The sequence below is a fragment of the Martes martes genome, assembly GCF_963455335.1.
Source record: "Martes martes genome assembly, chromosome: 17".
NCBI lineage: Eukaryota > Metazoa > Chordata > Mammalia > Carnivora > Mustelidae > Martes > Martes martes.
This window is the reverse complement of record NC_137905.1, coordinates 18,656,964-18,675,626: the sequence shown is the minus strand read 5'-3', so window position 1 is coordinate 18,675,626 and position 18,663 is coordinate 18,656,964. Positions and strand designations below refer to the sequence as shown.

The window sequence follows — 18,663 nt, the reverse complement described above, 5'->3', positions numbered from 1 at the left end:
CCCCGCCCCTCCCCCCCCCCGTCCCACAGATGTCTTCTGGAAATCCTAACTTGTCCCCAAAACGACCCCCTTCAGTTAGACCACCCCTCTCAGGAAGACACCCCCCCCCCAAGTCAGCCTGCACACTTTATGAGTATGTGCTGAGCACTGGACATTCCATGGGGAACACTCATGAGATCCCTGCCCTTCAGGGAGATTATAGGGTAAGGGAAAGACAGGTACAGCCAATATGCAGGTTTCCCCATAATATAAAGTGTGAAGTGTAAGAGCAAAATATATAGCACAAAATATCTTTTTATATTTCTTTTAATCAAGTATATATCCTACTGAGAGCCCCCATCCTCCAGGCTGGTAGGAAATGCAGTCTTGGTCTCCACTGGGCTCCTCTTACCCAGGTTATTCCAAGGACTCAGGATCTCCTGCAGTAGCAGTCTGAGAAGTCACGAGCCTTCTCTGGTACTGAGGCCACAGCCTTTGTCCCAATCACAGGACTTCCAGGGTCGGGCTCTGAGGGGCCATGCCTGCTGCCCCAAGATTGCCAGGGACAGGGGCACCTGAGTGGCTCAGTCAGGTAAGCCTCTGCCTCTTGATTTGAGCTCAGGTCATGATCTCAGGGTCTTAGAACCAAGGCCCACATTGGGCTCTGCACTCAGCAGGAATTCTGCTGGAGATTCTCTCTGCCTCTCCTCTCACTCTCTTAAACAAACAAAAAAAAATTTTAATAAATCTTAAAAAAAAAAAAAAAAAAAAAAGATTGCCAGGGACAGGTGCCTGCTTCCTGGGTCCCAGGGCCTGAAGACTCTTTCCTGGACCTGACTTCCCTGAAAGCCAGGGAGCACTGGAAATGGACTCTCCCATGAGCTCAGGCTTTCCCCCGCCCCCCAAAAAAAACAATGAAGAAACTTTGTCTTCTGCCAGCAGTCCTATCCATATCTCCAAGGCCCTAAAATGGTGAGCAGCTAGCTGGCTACTTGCTCAGAACAGGTTGGACAGAAAGCATCCCTATGCCTAAAATGTATGAGCCACATGTGTATAGTAAAAGCAACATAACAACTCCTGTTTTGTCAAAAGTCAGTTGTGAGTCATTGTGCAAGTGATTTAATCTCTCTACCATATAAATTCTTGTTTCCAGGCCTGATAAACTCAAACTCGGTGTGGAATAAATATCACTGCTACTCTGGCCTCAGAAATACAAGATGATTTCTCTTGTTAAGATGTCAATCAAGATGGTGCTCGCTTCGGCAGCACATATACTAAGATGTCAATCAAGATGACTCTTACCTGGAATTGAAGGACTTTAGGGTCCAACAGAGATGGTGACCCAGAAATCAATGTAAAGGATGAGCCCATTTATGCCCACAGGGAAGGGAGGGAATCTGAGAGTCACAGCCATCTAGGTCCTGGGCCCACCTGCCTCCCAGGCATGTCTCCTGGATGTCCCATGGGTATCTAAATGCAACATATCCCTATATACCCTTTCTGTCTTTGCCACAAAGTTGTTCCTTCGCTCACGCCCTCCAAAGGGCACCACTAACTACTCAGTCTCCTCCTGGTCCTTGTCCATCTAAACCAGATAGTTCCCAAGACTAGGCAGCATGTCCAGTGTCCATTCCTCCCACTCCACTCCAGTCCAGACCACCAACATCTTACTTGCTGATTCTGCCCTAGCTTCCTACCAACTGCCTGCCTACATCCGGACCATTCTTCTCCCAGCTGCTGGGCTTATCATTCTCTCCATATTTTTTTAAAGATTTTATTTTTGGGGCGCCTGGGTGGCTCAGTTGTTAAGCGTCTGCCTTTGGCTCAGGTAATGATCCCAGGGTCCTGGGATGGAGCTCCACGTCGGGCTCCCTGCTTGGCGGGAAGCCTGCTTCTCCTTCTCCCACTCCCCCTACTTGTATTCCCTATCTCGCTGTCTCTCTCTGTCAAATAAATAAAATCTTATTAAAAAAATTTATTTTTAAGTAATCTCTACACCCAGCATGGGGCTCTAACTTACAACCCCGAGATCAAGAGTCACATGCTCTATTGACTGAGCCAGCCAGGTTCCGCCTTTCTCTTTATTTGTTAAAGTGGGTTGTAGTCTGAATAATGGCCTCCCAAAGATGTCCACATCCTAATCTCTGAAAGTTATGAATATGTCATTTACAAGGCAAAAGAGACTTTGATTAAATTAAGGAGATTGAAATGGGGGAGATTATCCAGGATTTTCCAGGTCAGCTCACTGTTGGTCATAGGGCCCTTATGAGAGGGAGGCCCAAGGGTCAGAATGGGAGAAGGTGATGTGATAATGAAAGGAAAGGTCAAAGAGATATGACAACACTGCGCTACTGGCTTTGAAGGTGGAGGAAGAAGCCAGGACCTGAGGAATGCAGACGGCTTCGAAGCTGGAAAGGGCAAGGAAACAGATTGTTCCCGAGAGCCTCCAGAAGGAACAAGCCTGCTGACACCTTGACTTTAGCCCAGTAAGACCCACTTCAAATTTCTGACGTCCAGAACTGTAAGGTAAAAAATATGTATTATTTTTAAATATGTATTGTGGCAACAGCTTATTGTAGCAATAGGAAATTAATACAGTGGGTTTCAAATAGGGTTAAATACACATACAATGAATTAAAACAGGTCTCATTTGAAACAAAAGTCCAAGGGACAGCTCAGATTCCCTCCATGTCTGTCTGCGTGATTCCAAGCCAGGCTCTCAGAGAAAAGGACTCCCTCTGGCCAAATTGCTTTTTATTTTATTTATTTATTTAATTTTATTAAGCTCTACACCCAATATGGGGCTTGAACTCATGACCTCAAGATCAAGGGTCCATGTCTACCAACTGAACCAGTCAGGTACCCTTGGTCAAACTTGCTCTTTAAAAGCACAGGCAGGGGGGCGCCTGGGTGGCTCAGTTGGTTAAGCGACTGCCTTCGGCTCAGGTCATGGTCCCGGAGTCCCGGGATCGAGTCCCACATCTGCTCCCAGCTCCATGGGAAGTTTCCTTCTCCCTCTGACCTTCTCCCCTCTCATGTTCTCTCTCAACTCTCTCACTCTCAAATAAATAAATAAAAAATCTTTATAAATAAATAAATAAATAAATAAATAAAAGCACAGGCAGTTTGATCATATTCTTCCAGAGTCTGTCAACATAGTGAGGTCCCCAGTCCAGAACCTGACACCACCCAGGGCATCACCTACTAAAGAAAGCAACACGTTGCCCGCTCCCATGGCAGAGAAACCTTCTCAATATGAAAATAACATCTGATAGGTCTTCTGCATTCCAGGGGTCCCTTTTGCATTTAGGATGAATTAAAAGACCACAGCATGGCTACCAAGGACTTGAAGAACAAGTTCCTGTCCACCTCCCCAACCCGGTCCTCTCTGAGGATTACGCAGCTCCTGGAACCCACAGCATTTGCTGCCACCCCCAGGCCTTTCTCCACAGGGTTCCCTTTACTTGGAGTGTTGTCTTAGCTCCTCCTTCCCCTTTGGCCAATTTCCATGAAAATGTGAGGCCCACTTTTCTGGAACAGAAGTCAGCCCCTGGGGCAGAACTTGTTCCTGTCCACAATGGCTGCCCCACAAGGTCAGTTGCCCAGGGTGGAAGAGCCCAGGCTACAGGGAGAAAAGGCCCAATTGTGGTTTTAAGGGCTTGCACACCCTTAAAGATTAAAAAATCCCCATGCCCTGTGCCAAACCAGGCCATCCTTCATTAGAGCCATTGTGCACCTGGGCCCCCCCAAGACCTGTCACTCGTCCCAGGGCAGGTCCATAGTTTACCAGTTTCAATCCCAGCTCTGCCGTCGCCAGGTGGGCAAACTCGTTCACCTCTGTGAGTCTCAATTTGCCCCTTTGGTGAAATGAAGGTAACTAGCTACCACACAAGTGTGAGGAGGACTGAAATTGTGCTTGTACTACTAAAGCACATGGAGTATTCAGCTGGTAGTAGACATCCATATGTATCATCTAGACCTTGCTTGTCTTTCCATCAGGAAGATGATGCTATTCATTTCATCAACTAATGAAATTAAATTTTAATTGTCAAATTAGCCCGGGTGGGATGTGGCCAGCCACAGCTCTCATTCTCTGGGTCCACTTTGTCTGGGTCACAGTACCCTTTCCAATGAACCCTGGATGAACGGGCCCCTCCACTTGGCTTGTGCCCATGGCCACCAGAATTTCTTGCCCGGGCAAGCTCAGTAGCCTCCAGACTGTTCTTAGTGCTTCCACTGTGGGCTCCCATCCCCATCACTCCATTCTCCTCACAACTTATGGCTGTCAAAAAAAGTTTTGTTTTTTTTTTTAAAGCCAAACCGATTATTTTACTTCCAATTTACAACCATCATGACTCTCCCTGCTCCCCAGGGAACAATAGTTCAATATACCATGAAATTAGAATCAAAACCTCCTCCTCACAGTGGCCTCCAAGACCTCCTGTGCCCCCTGGCTCCGGGTAATTCCTACAGCCTCATGGGCCTCCCTTTCCTCAAAGGACCAGGCTCGCGGTCATACTGAGGCCTTTTGCACTGATGCTGTTTGCTACCTGGAGCATCACTTCCTCTGGGCTAGCTTTCCCCGACTCTCAGAAGACGCTGTTACTCCCATAGCACCATGGGACTCTGGTTTCCACTCTCGGTGGCTCCTGATTGTGTAGTGATCTGATTAGGGGCTGTCCCTCCAGACAGCCAGAGAGAGAACCCAAGGGGAGGAATGATGCTTATTTAACTCCTTAGTACAGAGCTTGGAACACAGCAAATGCTCAATAAATGTTTGCTGAAGAAAGGAAGGGAGGGCAGAAAGATGGAATAAATGAAAAGATACTGCTTCTTATAGGAGTTCTTTTGTGAAGCCTTTTATAAAGTAAATGATACTTGTTGAATTATTTTTGGTGCAAAAATTGTCTTTCCTATGTTCATATCCCTTCAACGTAGTACATCTATTTTTTTTCCGTATGCCTTGTAAAGATTTTTTTTATTTGCTACACTCAGGACATTTTCCTCCCATTAATTTTTCCGTGTTAAATGGTTTTTATGACCACTTTGTGCTTTAAGAAAGAAATACTGCTCGGTATTCAGAGTATTCTCTCAGCTTCCTTGGTGAGAAGATTCTGGAAGCCTTCCCACTGTTGACTATAACCAGTGCAGCTTGGAACACGATGTCACCCCTCCAGAACTCTCTCGGACCTAGATAAAACTTATTCTGTGTGTCTCGTTGGGGACAAGGTGTTTGGAAACAGCGCCTTATGCAACAGAGCTGCTGCAGGGCAGTCCCTCGGAGGCAAATGTAATAAAAATCATGATGTGTGAAAAATGTGCCCACAGAGTCCGAGGAACTAAAGATTTTAAAGCTTCTCTGCCAGTAATTCAGTTTTTATTTAATGTTTCTTGGAAAACTGAAGGCTTGTGTCTACCACATGTGTTACCTAAGACGCAGGGGAGGGTGGGGGGTGGTAAAGGGTGTTTTGTGCTGGTGAAAATATCTATGGCTGCCTCGTCAAAGCAGTCCTCTTTGTAAATGAACTCCTCTCCCTGGGGCCTGCACATGCTCCCCAGGGAGGGGTATTTTCATCCTGCATGAAATTGCTCTCTTTGCTAGCTCACTTCTATGGGCAATGGTACATGCTTGCAAAGCTGCTGACTGTGGTTACTTTATTTCAGAAATGTGCAGGCCTGAAACACCTGAATTTTTCCTGGAATACTTGAAAGCAAATTATGCGCCGGAACCTCTCAGGCCTGTTCCCAGCGGAATTTCCTTTGAGTGCTCATATCTCGAAACCTTATGTAACCTGACACAATTATCTGAAAAGGCTCGGAATCCAAAAGAACAGTGTTCTGAGCTAGGAATGAAGGTTGGAGCTGGGAAAGACGTGTCCTCCCCCTGCCCGGGGACTGGGTCATACCTCACTGCGACAATACCCAATTCACATTCCAAAGAAAAATGCTAACCCCCTGACACTGTGACCAGGGGGAGGCTTTGCTTCATCTCTCCAAGCAAGGAATCACTTAACGAGGTGCTTGAGGGACGTTACAAAAGCCCTAGACCTGGCTGGTGATTAAAAATATTTCGATAACCACCATGAGCAACTGGTCTTCCCAGGATGGAAGCCAGAATGGCTTGGGCCCCTTTTGGGGAATATACCCCCCCACCGACTCAAAAATCAACCCATTTGAAGAGGTGGCATCTCACACCAGCAGTTAGCAGTACAAATGGGATATGCAGGGGGGAGTCTGGAATCCTTATTTTCACCAGGTGATGGGTCCAGGTGATTCTGACTCAAGCCCAGCCCAAGACTCCATCTCCCCAGGCTAACCCCCAACTCCAGGGAGAAGGGGAGAATGAGGACACAAACTCTAAGTGCAGATCTAAAATCGGGGCTCCATGAGGAGATGACCCCGCATTCCAGAAAGCCCCTGACCCAAGAAGCTTCCTCTGCCCCTTCTTTTGTTTCACTTTCAGAAATCCCCATCCTGCTCACCATTTGCATACCAGCGGTGAGAGACCTCCTAGGAGAACAGGCACCACTCATAGGTGGTTTGGCTTTTCAAGGAATTTGCTGGAGAAAATTGTAGGCAAGGCTGTGAACAAAACCCCCCTCCATCTGGTTTCAGTTTATTTAAAAAAACAAGGCACACAGGCCTCCCCACCAGCAATCAGAAAACAGCCACAGCTTCCCCAGGGGGGTATTAGCCACCAAGGCTGGGGCTGAATTTTATATATGCAAATAGAGTAAATCAGCTAGCCAACAGCAACTAATTTTTGTATCTTTTGCAGTTGTTCTGCCAAAAAAAAAAAAAAAGGCCTAAATCAGCCGTGATGGAATTATAAAGAAGCAAGCCTTGGAATTCATTTTAACAACTTGCCTTAATTCTACCATTGGGAGACATGTTTCTAGTCTAGAAGCAAATTTTAAAAGAAGGTTGATAGTCTTTCACCCAGGTATTGCCAGCCCCCGAGGCTGAAGGCCAGGAGGCAGTGTGTGTGACCAGATGGTTGGGAGCCTAGCGTCTGGATAGCTGTGTGACCTACGGCACCCCATAACTTCTCTAGGTTTCCTTTCTTTCTTTTTTTAAAAAATATTTTATTTATTTATTATTTGAGAGAGACAGCAGGATGGGAGGGGGGAGCAGAGGGAGAGGGACAAGTAGACTCTGCTCGGAGGACACCCCACCTGGGGCTGGATCCCAGGACCCTGGGATCATGACCTGAGCAGAAACCAGGAGTCGGCTGATTAACCTACTTAACCACCAGGTGCCCCTGGGGTTGTTCTCTCATGTATAGTACCTGCTTCACAGGGACTATATGAGCATAGTAAATAAAATAAGGGACGAGGAAACAACACACAGGACTGGCATATGACAAACACACAGGAAATGTGGCAGAGGGTTACGAATGACTCAAAAACCACACTGTGGGATCCGAGATAGCCGGTTTCACCTGGAGTCAGCCAGGCACGCCTGGCAGGTGTTCTCACTTGGGCTTGCCTTTCCCCCCCAGGGCTGGTCTAGAAAAACGCTTCTGAGCACATTCTCTTAGTGTTTCCCAAACTCGAGGGCCCTAATCCCCAAATATCTGCCTTCAATCCTGGAGGCAAAAGAAAAGTTCTGAGGAGGGTGCAAGACGGTTTGAAAATGCAAGTGATATCCCAGGCTTCCCCTGCCTCACCTTTCCCCGCTAACCAAAGGGCTGGATTTCCGGATGCAAAGCCTGGATAGCGTACCTCTGAAAACAGAGGGATTTCACTTCATGCCTAGGGTACATGAAGGTGGGTCGGTGATCTCCTGGGCTCCTGTGCCATGGAGCCGTGTTATGTGCCGGAGACCGCTGGCATCCAGGTGCCTCTGGGCTCAGCTCTTGCATATCCATGAGCATCTTGGACTCGCTTAGCCCAAAGCAGACCTCTGCTTCTGTCCCTTGTCTGGATGCCACAACAAGACTCCCAGCCTCCACTCTCCCCCCATCCCTAAATCCATTTCCTGGCAATTGGGACAGGTATCTCATTTGCTCAAGACCATTCCCAGCTCTCCTTTTGCCCACAGAACGAAATTTTATGAGGCCGCATGTGGCAAACGTGGTCCCGCATTAACACAGTTCTCAAGATCCCAGACTTTGGGCTCAAGTACCCCTGAGTCTGAAGCGAGAGCTCACGTACACCTGAGCAGAGATGTGTCTGTCGTATTTGGGAAATGGGATGTGGTTCTCTGGTGGCCTTTGGTGAGGTCAGGAGGGGGAGCCATGCAGAGCTAGAGTGGGGGCGGGGAGAGAGTGGAGATGGCGATCATAGATAAATTTGAAGAAATGCGGCTGAGGAGAGGGGAGCACAAGAACAGTGCTGGAGGGGAGTTGTATGGGATTGAGGTGAAAGACGTTCTCTGTTGCGGCCACCAGTGGAAGAGGCCGGTTGTTGTTATGAACCCAGGACACCCACCACAGGGGCTGGCATCCAGTAGAAACTGAACAAAAGTTTGCTATCTCTGAGGATGGTGGCGATGGGCTCTGGAACCTCTGTGGGGGTACTGGCCATTGCCAGAAAGATGAGCCCCTCTGCCATGTGCTGGAGAGAGGGGTGCTGGGGTGCTGGGAGGGACCAGAGGGCAAGGCAGGGCCTCCTTGGGACTTTGCTGCCCCTGAGCTGCACCACCAAGGGAGGAAGACATGATGAAGAAGTCTTGGCTCCAGGAGCCCCAGTGTGGCCAGGGGACAGAGGGAGGACTCTTGGAGGCTGTGACGGTACCCCACGCGTGCTTCTGTTCCCCTCATCCTCAAATCCAGCCTTCAGCTTCACTCTATCCCCTCAGAGCCGCGCCCTTCCAGCGAGGCCAGCAGATGGTGCCAGTGAGCTGCGAGACTCACCTGGAGCTGACTGGAGCCAGCCCGCCAGCCCCCCACCAACCAGTGACCCTCTAGAGCCTGGGGTAAGCTAAGGGTTTGCCTCACCAGGTTTCTGACCAAGGGGAAGGAGAGATCATGGGTGGTGGCGGGCAGTGAGGGGGATGTCAGACTGAGGACTCGGGGAGACAATGGGCTGAGGGCTTAGGGGTGGGGTGGCTAGGGGGCTCTGATCCTTCTGGTTGCTCTTCATTCCATTGACCCTGTCAGGCCCTGCCTTATCAGTTGGGGCTACTGCCCTCTGCCTCCCTTTCCTTCTCTTCCTTGGAGGCTCCTGCCAGCCCAGACTCCTGGTTCTGGCAGAGGCTGGTTCTCTGCCCCTGGGCAGGCACAAGCTGGCAGCAGGCCTCAGACAGGGTTGGGCCAGCCCCTCCCATCCATGACTGCCTGAACCACCTTCTTTCTACTTCCAGAACTTCTCCACCTGATGAGGGCTAAGGGTTCAGCTGCCGAGGAGGCCACAGAAGACTGCCCCATAGATCCTAGGAAGGAGGCCTGGCCTCTTGGCCTTGGAAGTAGGGTGAATTTGGGTGAGCTGGGTGGGCACATATAAAAATGTGGCAGGTCATCCAGTCCCACAAGACCCAGATCACACAAGACTAATGGTTCTGTCCAAGGTGGCAGAGAATCCCAAAAGATGAGCTGGAAATATCCCCTCCCCATCCTAGCTGTCCTATACTCTGCAACCAAAGGCAATTCTCTATAACCCCTCTCAGCAAGTCTTTCTCCCCACTATGGGCTTCCCGATAAGTCAGGATTCTTCATGGTTCCTTCTCAGGACAGTGTAGGATTCTTTTTTTTTTTTTTCTTTTAGATTTTATTTATTTATTTGACAGAGAGAGAGAGAGATCACAAGTAGAGAGTCAGGCAGAGAGTGGGGGGAGAAGCAGGCTCCCTGCTGAGCAGAGACCCCGCTTCAGGGCTTGATCCCAGGACCCTGAGATCATGACCTGAGCCAAAGGCAGTGGCTTAATCCGCTGAGCCACCCAGGCACCCCACAGTATAGGATTCTGCTTCTCATTCTGTGTTCTCACTTTGCTGTCCCACTTCCACTTCCCATAGTTTGGGTTTTAGTTCAGCAAGTGCTAAGGACTACCTGTGTGGCCTTGACCTTGAAGACTGCCTGGGACCCCTACCCCACTTCCTCCTCTAAATGCCTGTCCAGCTCCCAAGGAAGCCCTTAATATGCCAAGGCAGGATAAACCATAGCCAGACTTTCAACAGGGTGACAAAGTGGGGCGAGGGTTCCCACAAATCCAGGGTCTACAGCTCAGGTCAGGAAGCTAGGCCAAGGTTGCTGTGTCTACCTGTGAGCTTGGGCCATAGATTCAGAGCAACAGGAGTCAGCAGGTTTTGGAAAAGGAATGTTTCCCTGAGTTTCCAAAGGATGACCCAGACAAAGGAAGAGTCACCAGAAGCACACACAACATACACAAGTGCACTCACAGGCACTTGCAGGTCATGGCACAGGACATGGACACAAGTGTTTGCAAATACTGGCACAAACAGGTACACAAGGTCATGTGCTCAAGGTAGTCACACATTTCCTCCCCAGGCCAGAGCTAGCCTGCCTTCTGTGCTGAGAGGAGGAGGAATACTTAAAAGCACAGAAGTGGCTCTGAACAGGAGATGGGCCCTCAACCCAGAGGCCCCTTCCTAAGTGGCTCCCAGCCCCCTCCCTGAGACTCCCCTGGCCCAACAGGGAGCCATGCCTGGGCGGCAGAGAAGGCTTTGAAGGAGGCATTGCCTCTAAGCCATGGCACAGAGCCTGAGCACCTAAGATAGAGATTGGCCACAGGGCTAGGAGGGGTCCATGACCTCCCAGGACCTAGTTTGGGCATAGATGAGGCAGTGGGCAAGATCCAGAGGCCCACAGGAAGCAGGGACTCCTTCTGCCATGGGGTGCACCTACTGCCCTCAAAATCAGGCCTGGCAGCCAGATGCTGGCACCAATTCCTAGTGCCTGGCAGAGCCCTAGCATGGATGCCAAATACAGGGTGCCAGACACGGGGGTGGGCAGGATGGGGGGCCGCTGGGCCACACACAAACACAGATCTTCATATATACAGGCAGGGAAATGCACCCACACTCACATCACTTATTTTATACCCTGCGGAATCATGGGAGTAGGACAGGGATCACCTCCTCCTAGAGGCTGCCCTCACTGACTCTCCAGGTGTCCCCATTGGCCTGGAGTATGGGTTGGAGGGTGGGCTGGAAGTAATGGGAGGCCTAGACACTTTCTGTGAGCCCCCGCCTCCGCCACACACACACACCCACACCCCTGCACTCCCACACACGTACACTTGTTTGGCAGAAAGAGGTGGGGTTCGTTTATCCCCAGGACTGGGCCCTGGAGGGAAGGTGGAAGGCGGGGCAAGAGACTCCCAAGAACCTGGGCAGTCATCTTGCTCCCCCCAGCACCCGCCACAAGCCGGTTTTGTGGCCGCGGGCAGCTTAGGTGTGAGCGCGCGTCAGGGCGTGTGTGTGTGTGTGTGTGTGTGTGTGTGTGCGCGCGCGCGCGCGCGCGCGCGAGGAACCTGCGGCCGTGCACAGCGTGGGAGTGCGGCGCGTGTGCCCGCTGCGGGTGCGGCGGCCGGCCGGGTGAGGGCGGGCTGCTTCTCCAAGCTGTTCCGCAGGCCAGGAGGCCGCACAGGTGCTGTCGGTGTGGGAAGCTGATGGTGGTTCTAAAGTGTCCTTAGGTGTCCCAAGCAAGTGTGAGGTGGGTGTGCTCACCTGGGAGCGGCGGGTCAGCGGCCTTTGGAGCGTGGGGGGTTTGGGCGAAGGGGTGAGCAGATGCAAGGGACGAGGGCTGCACTGACCGGCCCTGTTCCCGGCACGGTCCGCGGCTAGGCGGCTCCTCCTCTAGCAGCAACTTTGGGACTTTGTTCCGGCTTCTTAGAAAGCAGATCTGGCCGCAGGGGCGGGGCGGAGGGGGGGCACCTGCCCGGAGGAGGGTGCGGGTGAAAAGTGGAGGAAAGCCCCGCCCCTTCCCCGCCTCAGCTCCGCCCTCTCCCCCGCCCCCCCGGGGCTCTTTATAAGCTCGGCCCGAGGGCGAACAGAGAAAGCGAGTGTCCCTCCCGTCCTTGGCCGGTGTTCTGCTGCACCCCGCGCCCCTCGCCCCTCGTCCCGGCCCCCAAGTCCCTCTCCCTGCTCCCCAGCCCGGCCCCCGCCCCGGCCCAGCCCGGCCCAGCCGCCATGGAGCGCTGGCCTTGGCCGTCGGGCGGCGCCTGGCTGCTTGTGGCCGCTCGCGCTCTGCTGCAGCTGCTGCGCGCAGACCTGCGTCTGGGCCGCCCGCTGCTGGCGGCGCTGGCGCTGCTGGCTGCGCTCGACTGGCTGTGCCAGCGCCTGCTGCCCCCGCCGGCCGCACTCGCCGTGCTGGCCGCCGCCGGCTGGATCGCGTTGTCCCGCCTGGCGCGCTCGCCGCGCCTGCCCGTGGCCACTCGCGCGGTGCTCATCACCGGTGAGTGCGCGAAGCGCGGGGACTCCAGGCTCGAGGGCGGGACCAGACCCCCAGAGGGCTCCCCTTGAGCACGCCAAGGCAAGGCGGGACCCTAGCGCAGGAGTGGGAGTGTCGCCTTCCCTTGGGTGCCGGGAGTGAGCCAAGTAGGAAGCGCAAGGCACCTCCCTAAGTCCGGGTTAACTACCTGCCGCTGTGGAGAGCGTTGGAGGGAAAATGAGGCCGGGAGTGGGCAGGTGCGTAGGGACAACTGCTGGATGAGAAAGACGGAACCTCCTGGAGTTTGGGGTTTATGTTATGCCCCTCCTCAAGACAGCAGTCTCTGGACAGGGGTGTGCTCCGAAGGACTTCAGAGGATGGTCACCCCTTGACCTCTACCTAACATCCCCACATGGGATGCCCTATCTCCTCTTCCCTGGGGTCAGAGGAAGGCACTTAGATGGGGAGTTGGGGCACCCCCCCCCAGCTGACTGGGATCCTTAGACTCCAGAAAAGGTTGAGGTCACCATGAGAGGCATCTGGGCATTCAGCTGCCTCTCAGAACCTGCCACCCATCCCCAAACTGCTGAGGTAGCCGTCCGGAGTCTGCAACCAGCACCCCACCCCACAATTCCTCCTTCAGTGCCCAGGAAGGAGGTCTTGGAGGGCTGTATGTACTCAGGTGCCTCTTGCTGCCTGGCAGAGTTCCCTTTGTCTAGAGCAGGGAATAAATCTATCACCAGAAGGATGGTAGTGGGAGGGGGGCCGCGGGGGGGTGACTAAGGCTTAGCCGGAAGTGGGGAGGGGGAGAAAGGCCAGGGGGCACTGGCTCTGTTGGAAGGGGGGAGGGGCAGCCTGGTTCTCCCCCAACCCGCATGGCTTTGGACAGGTTCTCAGAGCTCTGCCCTTACATTGGGCCCTGCCTCTGAGGGCTGCCTCTAGACCAGCTTCTTAGAGGCTCTGTCCAGTAGGGGCCCTTGCATGATCAGATAGACCTAGGAGAACTTCCCAGAGGCCATCCTTGTGCTGGGCCTGGGAGGATGAGTGAAGATAGATGGAAGGTGTTTTGGATCAGACAAAGCGTGGATGTGGGACAAAGGTTTGAGACAGGAATGAGCATGGCCTGGGTAGGGGACAGTCCATAACTAGCCCGGCTGCTGGGATGCGGTTTCCTCAGAAGAGACCCTGAATGCCAGGTAAGAAGCCAGATTGCTGAGGTGGGGTGGGAGTAAGGATGGCATGAGAGCTTTTGGGCTTCAGCAAGAGGATGGAGTTAAAGCAGGGTTCAGGCTGGATGAGTGGGACCTGAGTTCAGGGTACAGTATGAAATTCCAGGGGATTGAGAAAGGAAAGATACAGACCCTCCTGGTATGAAGCAGGAACTAGGTTGTGAGCTCTGCCTTCTAATGTGTGAGCTGCCTCAACAGGACCCGGGCTATCTGCTAGTACTGGTGACCCAGTGGGCAGTCTTTCCTGAGATCTCCACTCAGGCCTTCATGCTGCTGCTGTTACTTCTCCTTGCCTTGAGCCTGAGAGTGAGGGGAGAGGTGGGATGCCAGCTGAGGCTTGGGCTCCCGCAACTCTGGCTGTAAAGCCCTGGGATGGGAGCGCTGCCCAGCCCAGTCCAGCATCTCTGCGGGTTCCTCTCTCACCACCTGACTGCAAGACAAAGAGGTGACCAGGCCCTGCCTCACCTGCCAGGAACAGTGTCTTGAGCCTGCCAGAGCTGCCTGAGAATTCCCCTGAAAACTGCTGCCCAAGGCCACTCCAAGAGCTCAGCCATGGGGTCAGAGTTTGGGCTGAGTGGCTGAGTGCCTTGTGTGCACATCTGTGTACTGATGGTGGCAGGGGGTTTCCTGGGCATGAACCCCCGTGTGAATATGCAGGCAGGTTGGAGGTATGTACAGGTGTCTGTGTGTGTACAGGTGAACAAGAGGATGTGCAAGGCATGGGTGACTATTGGGGCCGCAGAGCTGAGGCTCTGGAAGACCTCCCTCTCCCTGTGAATGGCCTGTCTGCTCCGGGAGGGAGCTTATTCGAGTGGGCACACACGTGCTCCCTTGCCTCTCGGAGCCACACTGGCCCTGGAAAGACCCATCAGCCCAGGGCTGTCTGCAGTCCCCCAGCCACCCACGCAAAGCCCAGCTCACAGCCCCCTGCTCAGCTTTGTTCTCTGCCTCAGCAGAGGGGGCAGGGCTGAGGTGAAGAGGGCTTCCCATCCCAGAGTGTCCAGAATTGTCCAGAACTGGGGAAGCAGGGCTCCTGTGAAGCTTCTGTTCAGCAGGACCTCCAGGGAGACAGGCTTCAGAGAGCCTCAACCCTCATGGGCCTCTCCCTCCCCTTGCTGGCTGCCCAGGAATCGGGATCAGAATGGGAACAGTCAAGGGAAGGGGGCATTGCTTATCAGACCCTCACTCTGGCTCTGCCTGGTGGTTCCTCTCTCCACATACCAAAGACAGGAAATTAAGTCTCTAAAGTGGTAACTGACCTCAGGTCACACTTGTTGGGTGTGGGAAGGGATTCAAATGCAGGTCTGTTCTCTTCTCCATCCATCATCTTGCCAGTCCTGGGGGCAAGTGGTCTGAGGCTCAGAGAATGCCCCACTGTTGCCGCTGATTGGAATTCCAAGACTAGGGGTCAGGGGTGAGGTGGGGATTGGCCTCCCGCTTGCCTGCAGCCTGGAACAATAGTAGGGGTGTTGGCCGGGAAGGGAGGTAGGGCTCAGGTTGTGATGACATGCACCGAGAGCTTGGGCTTCATCCTGAGGGCTGGGTGGTGGTGGTGGTGGGGGGGGCTTGGAAAGGTTTTCAGCCGCAGAGTGATACTGTCATTTTTGGAAAGATCCCTCTGGCTGCTTAGGTAGAGAATGGATTCAAGGGGGCAAGATGGGACAGGACCAAAGAGGGGCTGCTTCCTAGGCCAGGTAAGAGGGCGAAGCCCAGGCAAGGACAGCAAGAAAGGGAGAGGCTATGTTACTGTACACGCAAGCTGAGGCCTGAAAGCAAAGCAGGCAGGACACGGGGGCTGAGACAGGGTCTCCTGCTGACCTCCAGGAGAGTCCTGACCTTCCTCTTTGCTGGCTAAGTGACTTCGGGAAGCAACTTTGAATTCCTCGGTCTTTGTGTCCTCATGTTAAAGTGGGACTTGTAAGCCATGTTTGGGGCAGCTATGGGGAGTCAGGGAGTTGGCAGCTATGAGAGAGCTGGGGCCCAGGTGCTCAGCCAGAGGGGCGAAGCCTGCAGAGGCAAATCTGGGAAGGAGGGAGGGCTGCTGACTGCTGGAAGACTGGATATCCAGGGGCCTGGATCCTGTCTGGACCCCAGTGAATCCTAGAGTTATCTTGGGCCGGACTGGGCCACAGTAGGAGCTGACTGGCTGCTCTGCCCTGGCCAGGCTGTGACTCTGGTTTTGGCAAGGAGACAGCCAAGAAGCTAGACGCCATGGGCTTTACGGTGCTGGCCACCGTGTTGGACTTGGACAGCCCTGGTGCCCTAGAGCTGCGCACCTGCTGTTCCCCTCGCCTAAGGCTGCTGCAGATGGACCTAACCAAGCCAGCAGACATCAGCCGAGCACTGGAGTTCACAAAGGCCCACACCACCAGCACAGGTCAGTGGCTGTGGCTCCCCCAGGAGAGGGTGTGCTTGGGTGGGAGTGAATGGGCAGGAGTTAGAGGTTTGCCGCTGCCCTGACCCGGATCTTTGGGCTCTTCTTTCACCCCCTTCTCTGACGTCAGGCTTGTGGGGCCTGGTCAACAACGCAGGCTACAATGATGTGGTGGCTGATGTGGAGCTGTCTCCAGTGGCCACTTTCCGCAGCTGCATGGAGGTGAATTTCTTCGGTGCACTTGAGCTGACCAAGGGTCTCTTGCCACTGTTGCGCCGTTCTAGGGGCCGCATCGTGACTGTGGGCAGCCCAGCAGGTGAGTGCCCTTCCCCACTAGAGTAGAAAAGGTGCTGCTGCAGAGTGGGGAGGGATGCCGGAGCCTCTGGCCCAGGCTGAGCTGCTTCACTCCCAATCCCTCCCCAGGAGACATGCCATACCCGTGCTTGGCGGCCTATGGGACTTCCAAAGCGGCCATGGTGCTGCTCATGGACACATTCAGCTGTGAACTTCTGCCCTGGGGGGTCAAGGTCAGCGTCATCCAGCCTGGCTGCTTTAAAACAGGTGGGGGTTGGGTCTGGGATGGGGCATGTGGGCGTGGTCCTGTCTGGGGTGGGATCAGGGCTGAGGAATGGGCAAGGCTCTGGCTGGAGGCAGGGATCAGTTTGGGGGTAGATGGACCTGAGTCTGGCTTTGGCTTCCTTAACTGACCTCACCCCGACCTTGCCGCTCGCTCCCTCCCCCCAGAGTCGGTGCGCAATGTGGGCCAGTGGGAGCAGCGCAAGGAGCTGCTGCTGGCCAGCCTGCCCCAAGAGTTGCTCCAGGCCTACGGCGAGGACTACATCGAGCACTTACACGGGCAGTTCCTGCACTCACTGCGCCTGGCACTGCCAGACCTCAGCCCGGTGGTAGATGCCATCACTGATGCACTGCTGGCGGTTCAGCCACGCCGCCGCTACTACCCGGGCCATGGCCTGGGGCTCATGTACTTCATCCACTACTACCTGCCTGAGGGCCTGCGGCGCCGCTTCCTGCAGACCTTCTTCATCAATCACTGTCTGCCAAGAGCACTGCGGCCTGGCCAGCCGGGCTCCACCCCAGCTCAGGATGCAGCCCAGGACCCGGGCCCGGACCCAGACCCAGGCCCTTCCCCCGTGGCAGCCCAGTGAGCAGTGCCCACAGATGGCCCAGCTGTTTCAGCAGAGGAGGTCTCAGGAGCCCTTGGCCCTCCCCGGGCATTGTGACCCCCGAGTCTGCCCTAGAGCCTGGCCTTAAGGACCCTAGCCCTCCCCACTTGATCAGTGCCCCAGGCCAGGCCTGGTGAAGCTGAGGCTTCCCAATAAGCCTCCAGGCCTCTCTACTGCTTCATGAGCCCACACAGACCCTCCTGGGCACAAGGTTCCACCATGGAGCTGGGAGAACCCAGCTAGATGGGGAGCTCTGTGCTAGACTTAGCTGTAGACTTCGACAGGATCCCGCAGACAGTGTCTCTGCAAACTAAGGAGTGACTGGGTGGGGTGGGGACCCCCCTCAGGATTTTTTCGAGGCCCCAGTGCCTCAGTGCTGCAATTCAAAGGGTGAATCCTGGTTCTTGACTGGCTCAAGAATTAGGGCCCTGACCACCCACCCCAACCCCCCCAGCCACAGGCAGGCTGCCGACCCCACTTGCCTGACTGCCACCTTTTAAATACAAATTTTTATTTCTCCTAGAATGGAAAAATGCTGTGTGGGGATGGGGTGACTACCTGGATGACAGGTTGTGGTTTGGTGACAGATGGGGACAGCCCGGGCAACCCCTGCTGGTTAGCATGGGCTGAGGCTCTGGGCACAGGGTCTGTGGTTCACACGGAGTTCCCCCTTCACTGACCGGGGGAAGATCATTTATCCACAGATTTGGGCTTCCTCATAGTGAAATGGGGGTCATGCCCCTGGCCTAGGGCACAGTGGGGCTCAATAAGGCAAATAGGCCTGGGACCCTCCAGGGCCAGGACCCGACTGCACAGGCCTATCGGGGCCTCCAGTGACTTCCCCGACCTTGCAGAACCTGGCTGCACAGGAAGAGGGCCAGCGAAGGAGTTTGGAAGCTTTGGTAGGGGCAGGCTCGACAAGGTGGCACCTGAGGGAAGTTGGGGTCTGGGAGAGGTACTGGGGCCCGAAGGAGACAGCAGACAGCTAGGCTCAGGGCGGTTTATTGTCTCAGAGGGCAGGGCTGAGGGACAGGCTTGCAGAGTTATGCCTCAAGGACAAACTATCCTTCCCTGGGGCCAATCACAGGGGTAACAGGAGGCTCCCACTGCCCCGGGGGTTCTCAGGAATGACCGCGTGCTTCTCAGACGTGTCAGTGGCTGTAAACAGATGGCTGAGGGGGCCTCCTTCCGGGGGGGGGGTCCATCCTTGACAGGGGGAGCAGGTGCCCAGCCCCTTCTTAGGCCCAAGAGCCATCTCAGAGAGGTTCGGGGAAACCGAAAGTCACTAGGACAATGTGCCACCCCCCAAGGGAAGGCATGTGAACCACGGTCTTTATGCCAGTGCACGCAGACACACACTTGTGGGGAGCCTCGGGCCAGGGCACTAGAAGATGGGGATATAGTTGTCGATCTTGGCGCGGTGGCGCTGGGCGATGCACTCGGCGATCCATACAATGTTGCGACACTCTTGCTCCTTGAGCTTCACAAAGGCATAGAAGATACCAAAGTGGAACTGGTTCAGGAAGGCCAGCTTGTTCAGTTTCACCTACAGACAGAGGCAGGCG

General features: G+C 54.1%; 2 protein-coding genes across 2 annotated transcripts in view; one reads left to right on the top strand and one right to left on the bottom strand.

Annotated features, from left to right (window-relative positions):
* Positions 1–12,070: 12,070 nt before the first annotated feature.
* On the top strand, positions 12,071–17,619 carry HSD11B2 (hydroxysteroid 11-beta dehydrogenase 2; the record flags this gene model as incomplete). Its single annotated transcript, XM_080828354.1, has 5 exons — positions 12,071–12,335; positions 15,705–15,917; positions 16,045–16,230; positions 16,338–16,475; positions 16,659–17,619. The coding sequence occupies 5 exons, from the start codon at positions 12,071–12,073 to the stop codon at positions 17,078–17,080; spliced, it is 1,224 nt and encodes a 407-aa protein (XP_080684480.1). The 3' UTR covers positions 17,081–17,619.
* ATP6V0D1 (ATPase H+ transporting V0 subunit d1) overlaps positions 17,596–18,663 on the bottom strand; it is a 39,638-nt gene continuing 38,570 nt past the window's right edge. Inside the window, exon 8 of the mRNA XM_080828355.1 lies at positions 17,596–18,644. Coding sequence (XP_080684481.1) covers positions 18,483–18,644 — 162 coding nt within the window. The 3' untranslated portion in view covers positions 17,596–18,482. The remainder of the gene's footprint in view (positions 18,645–18,663) is intronic.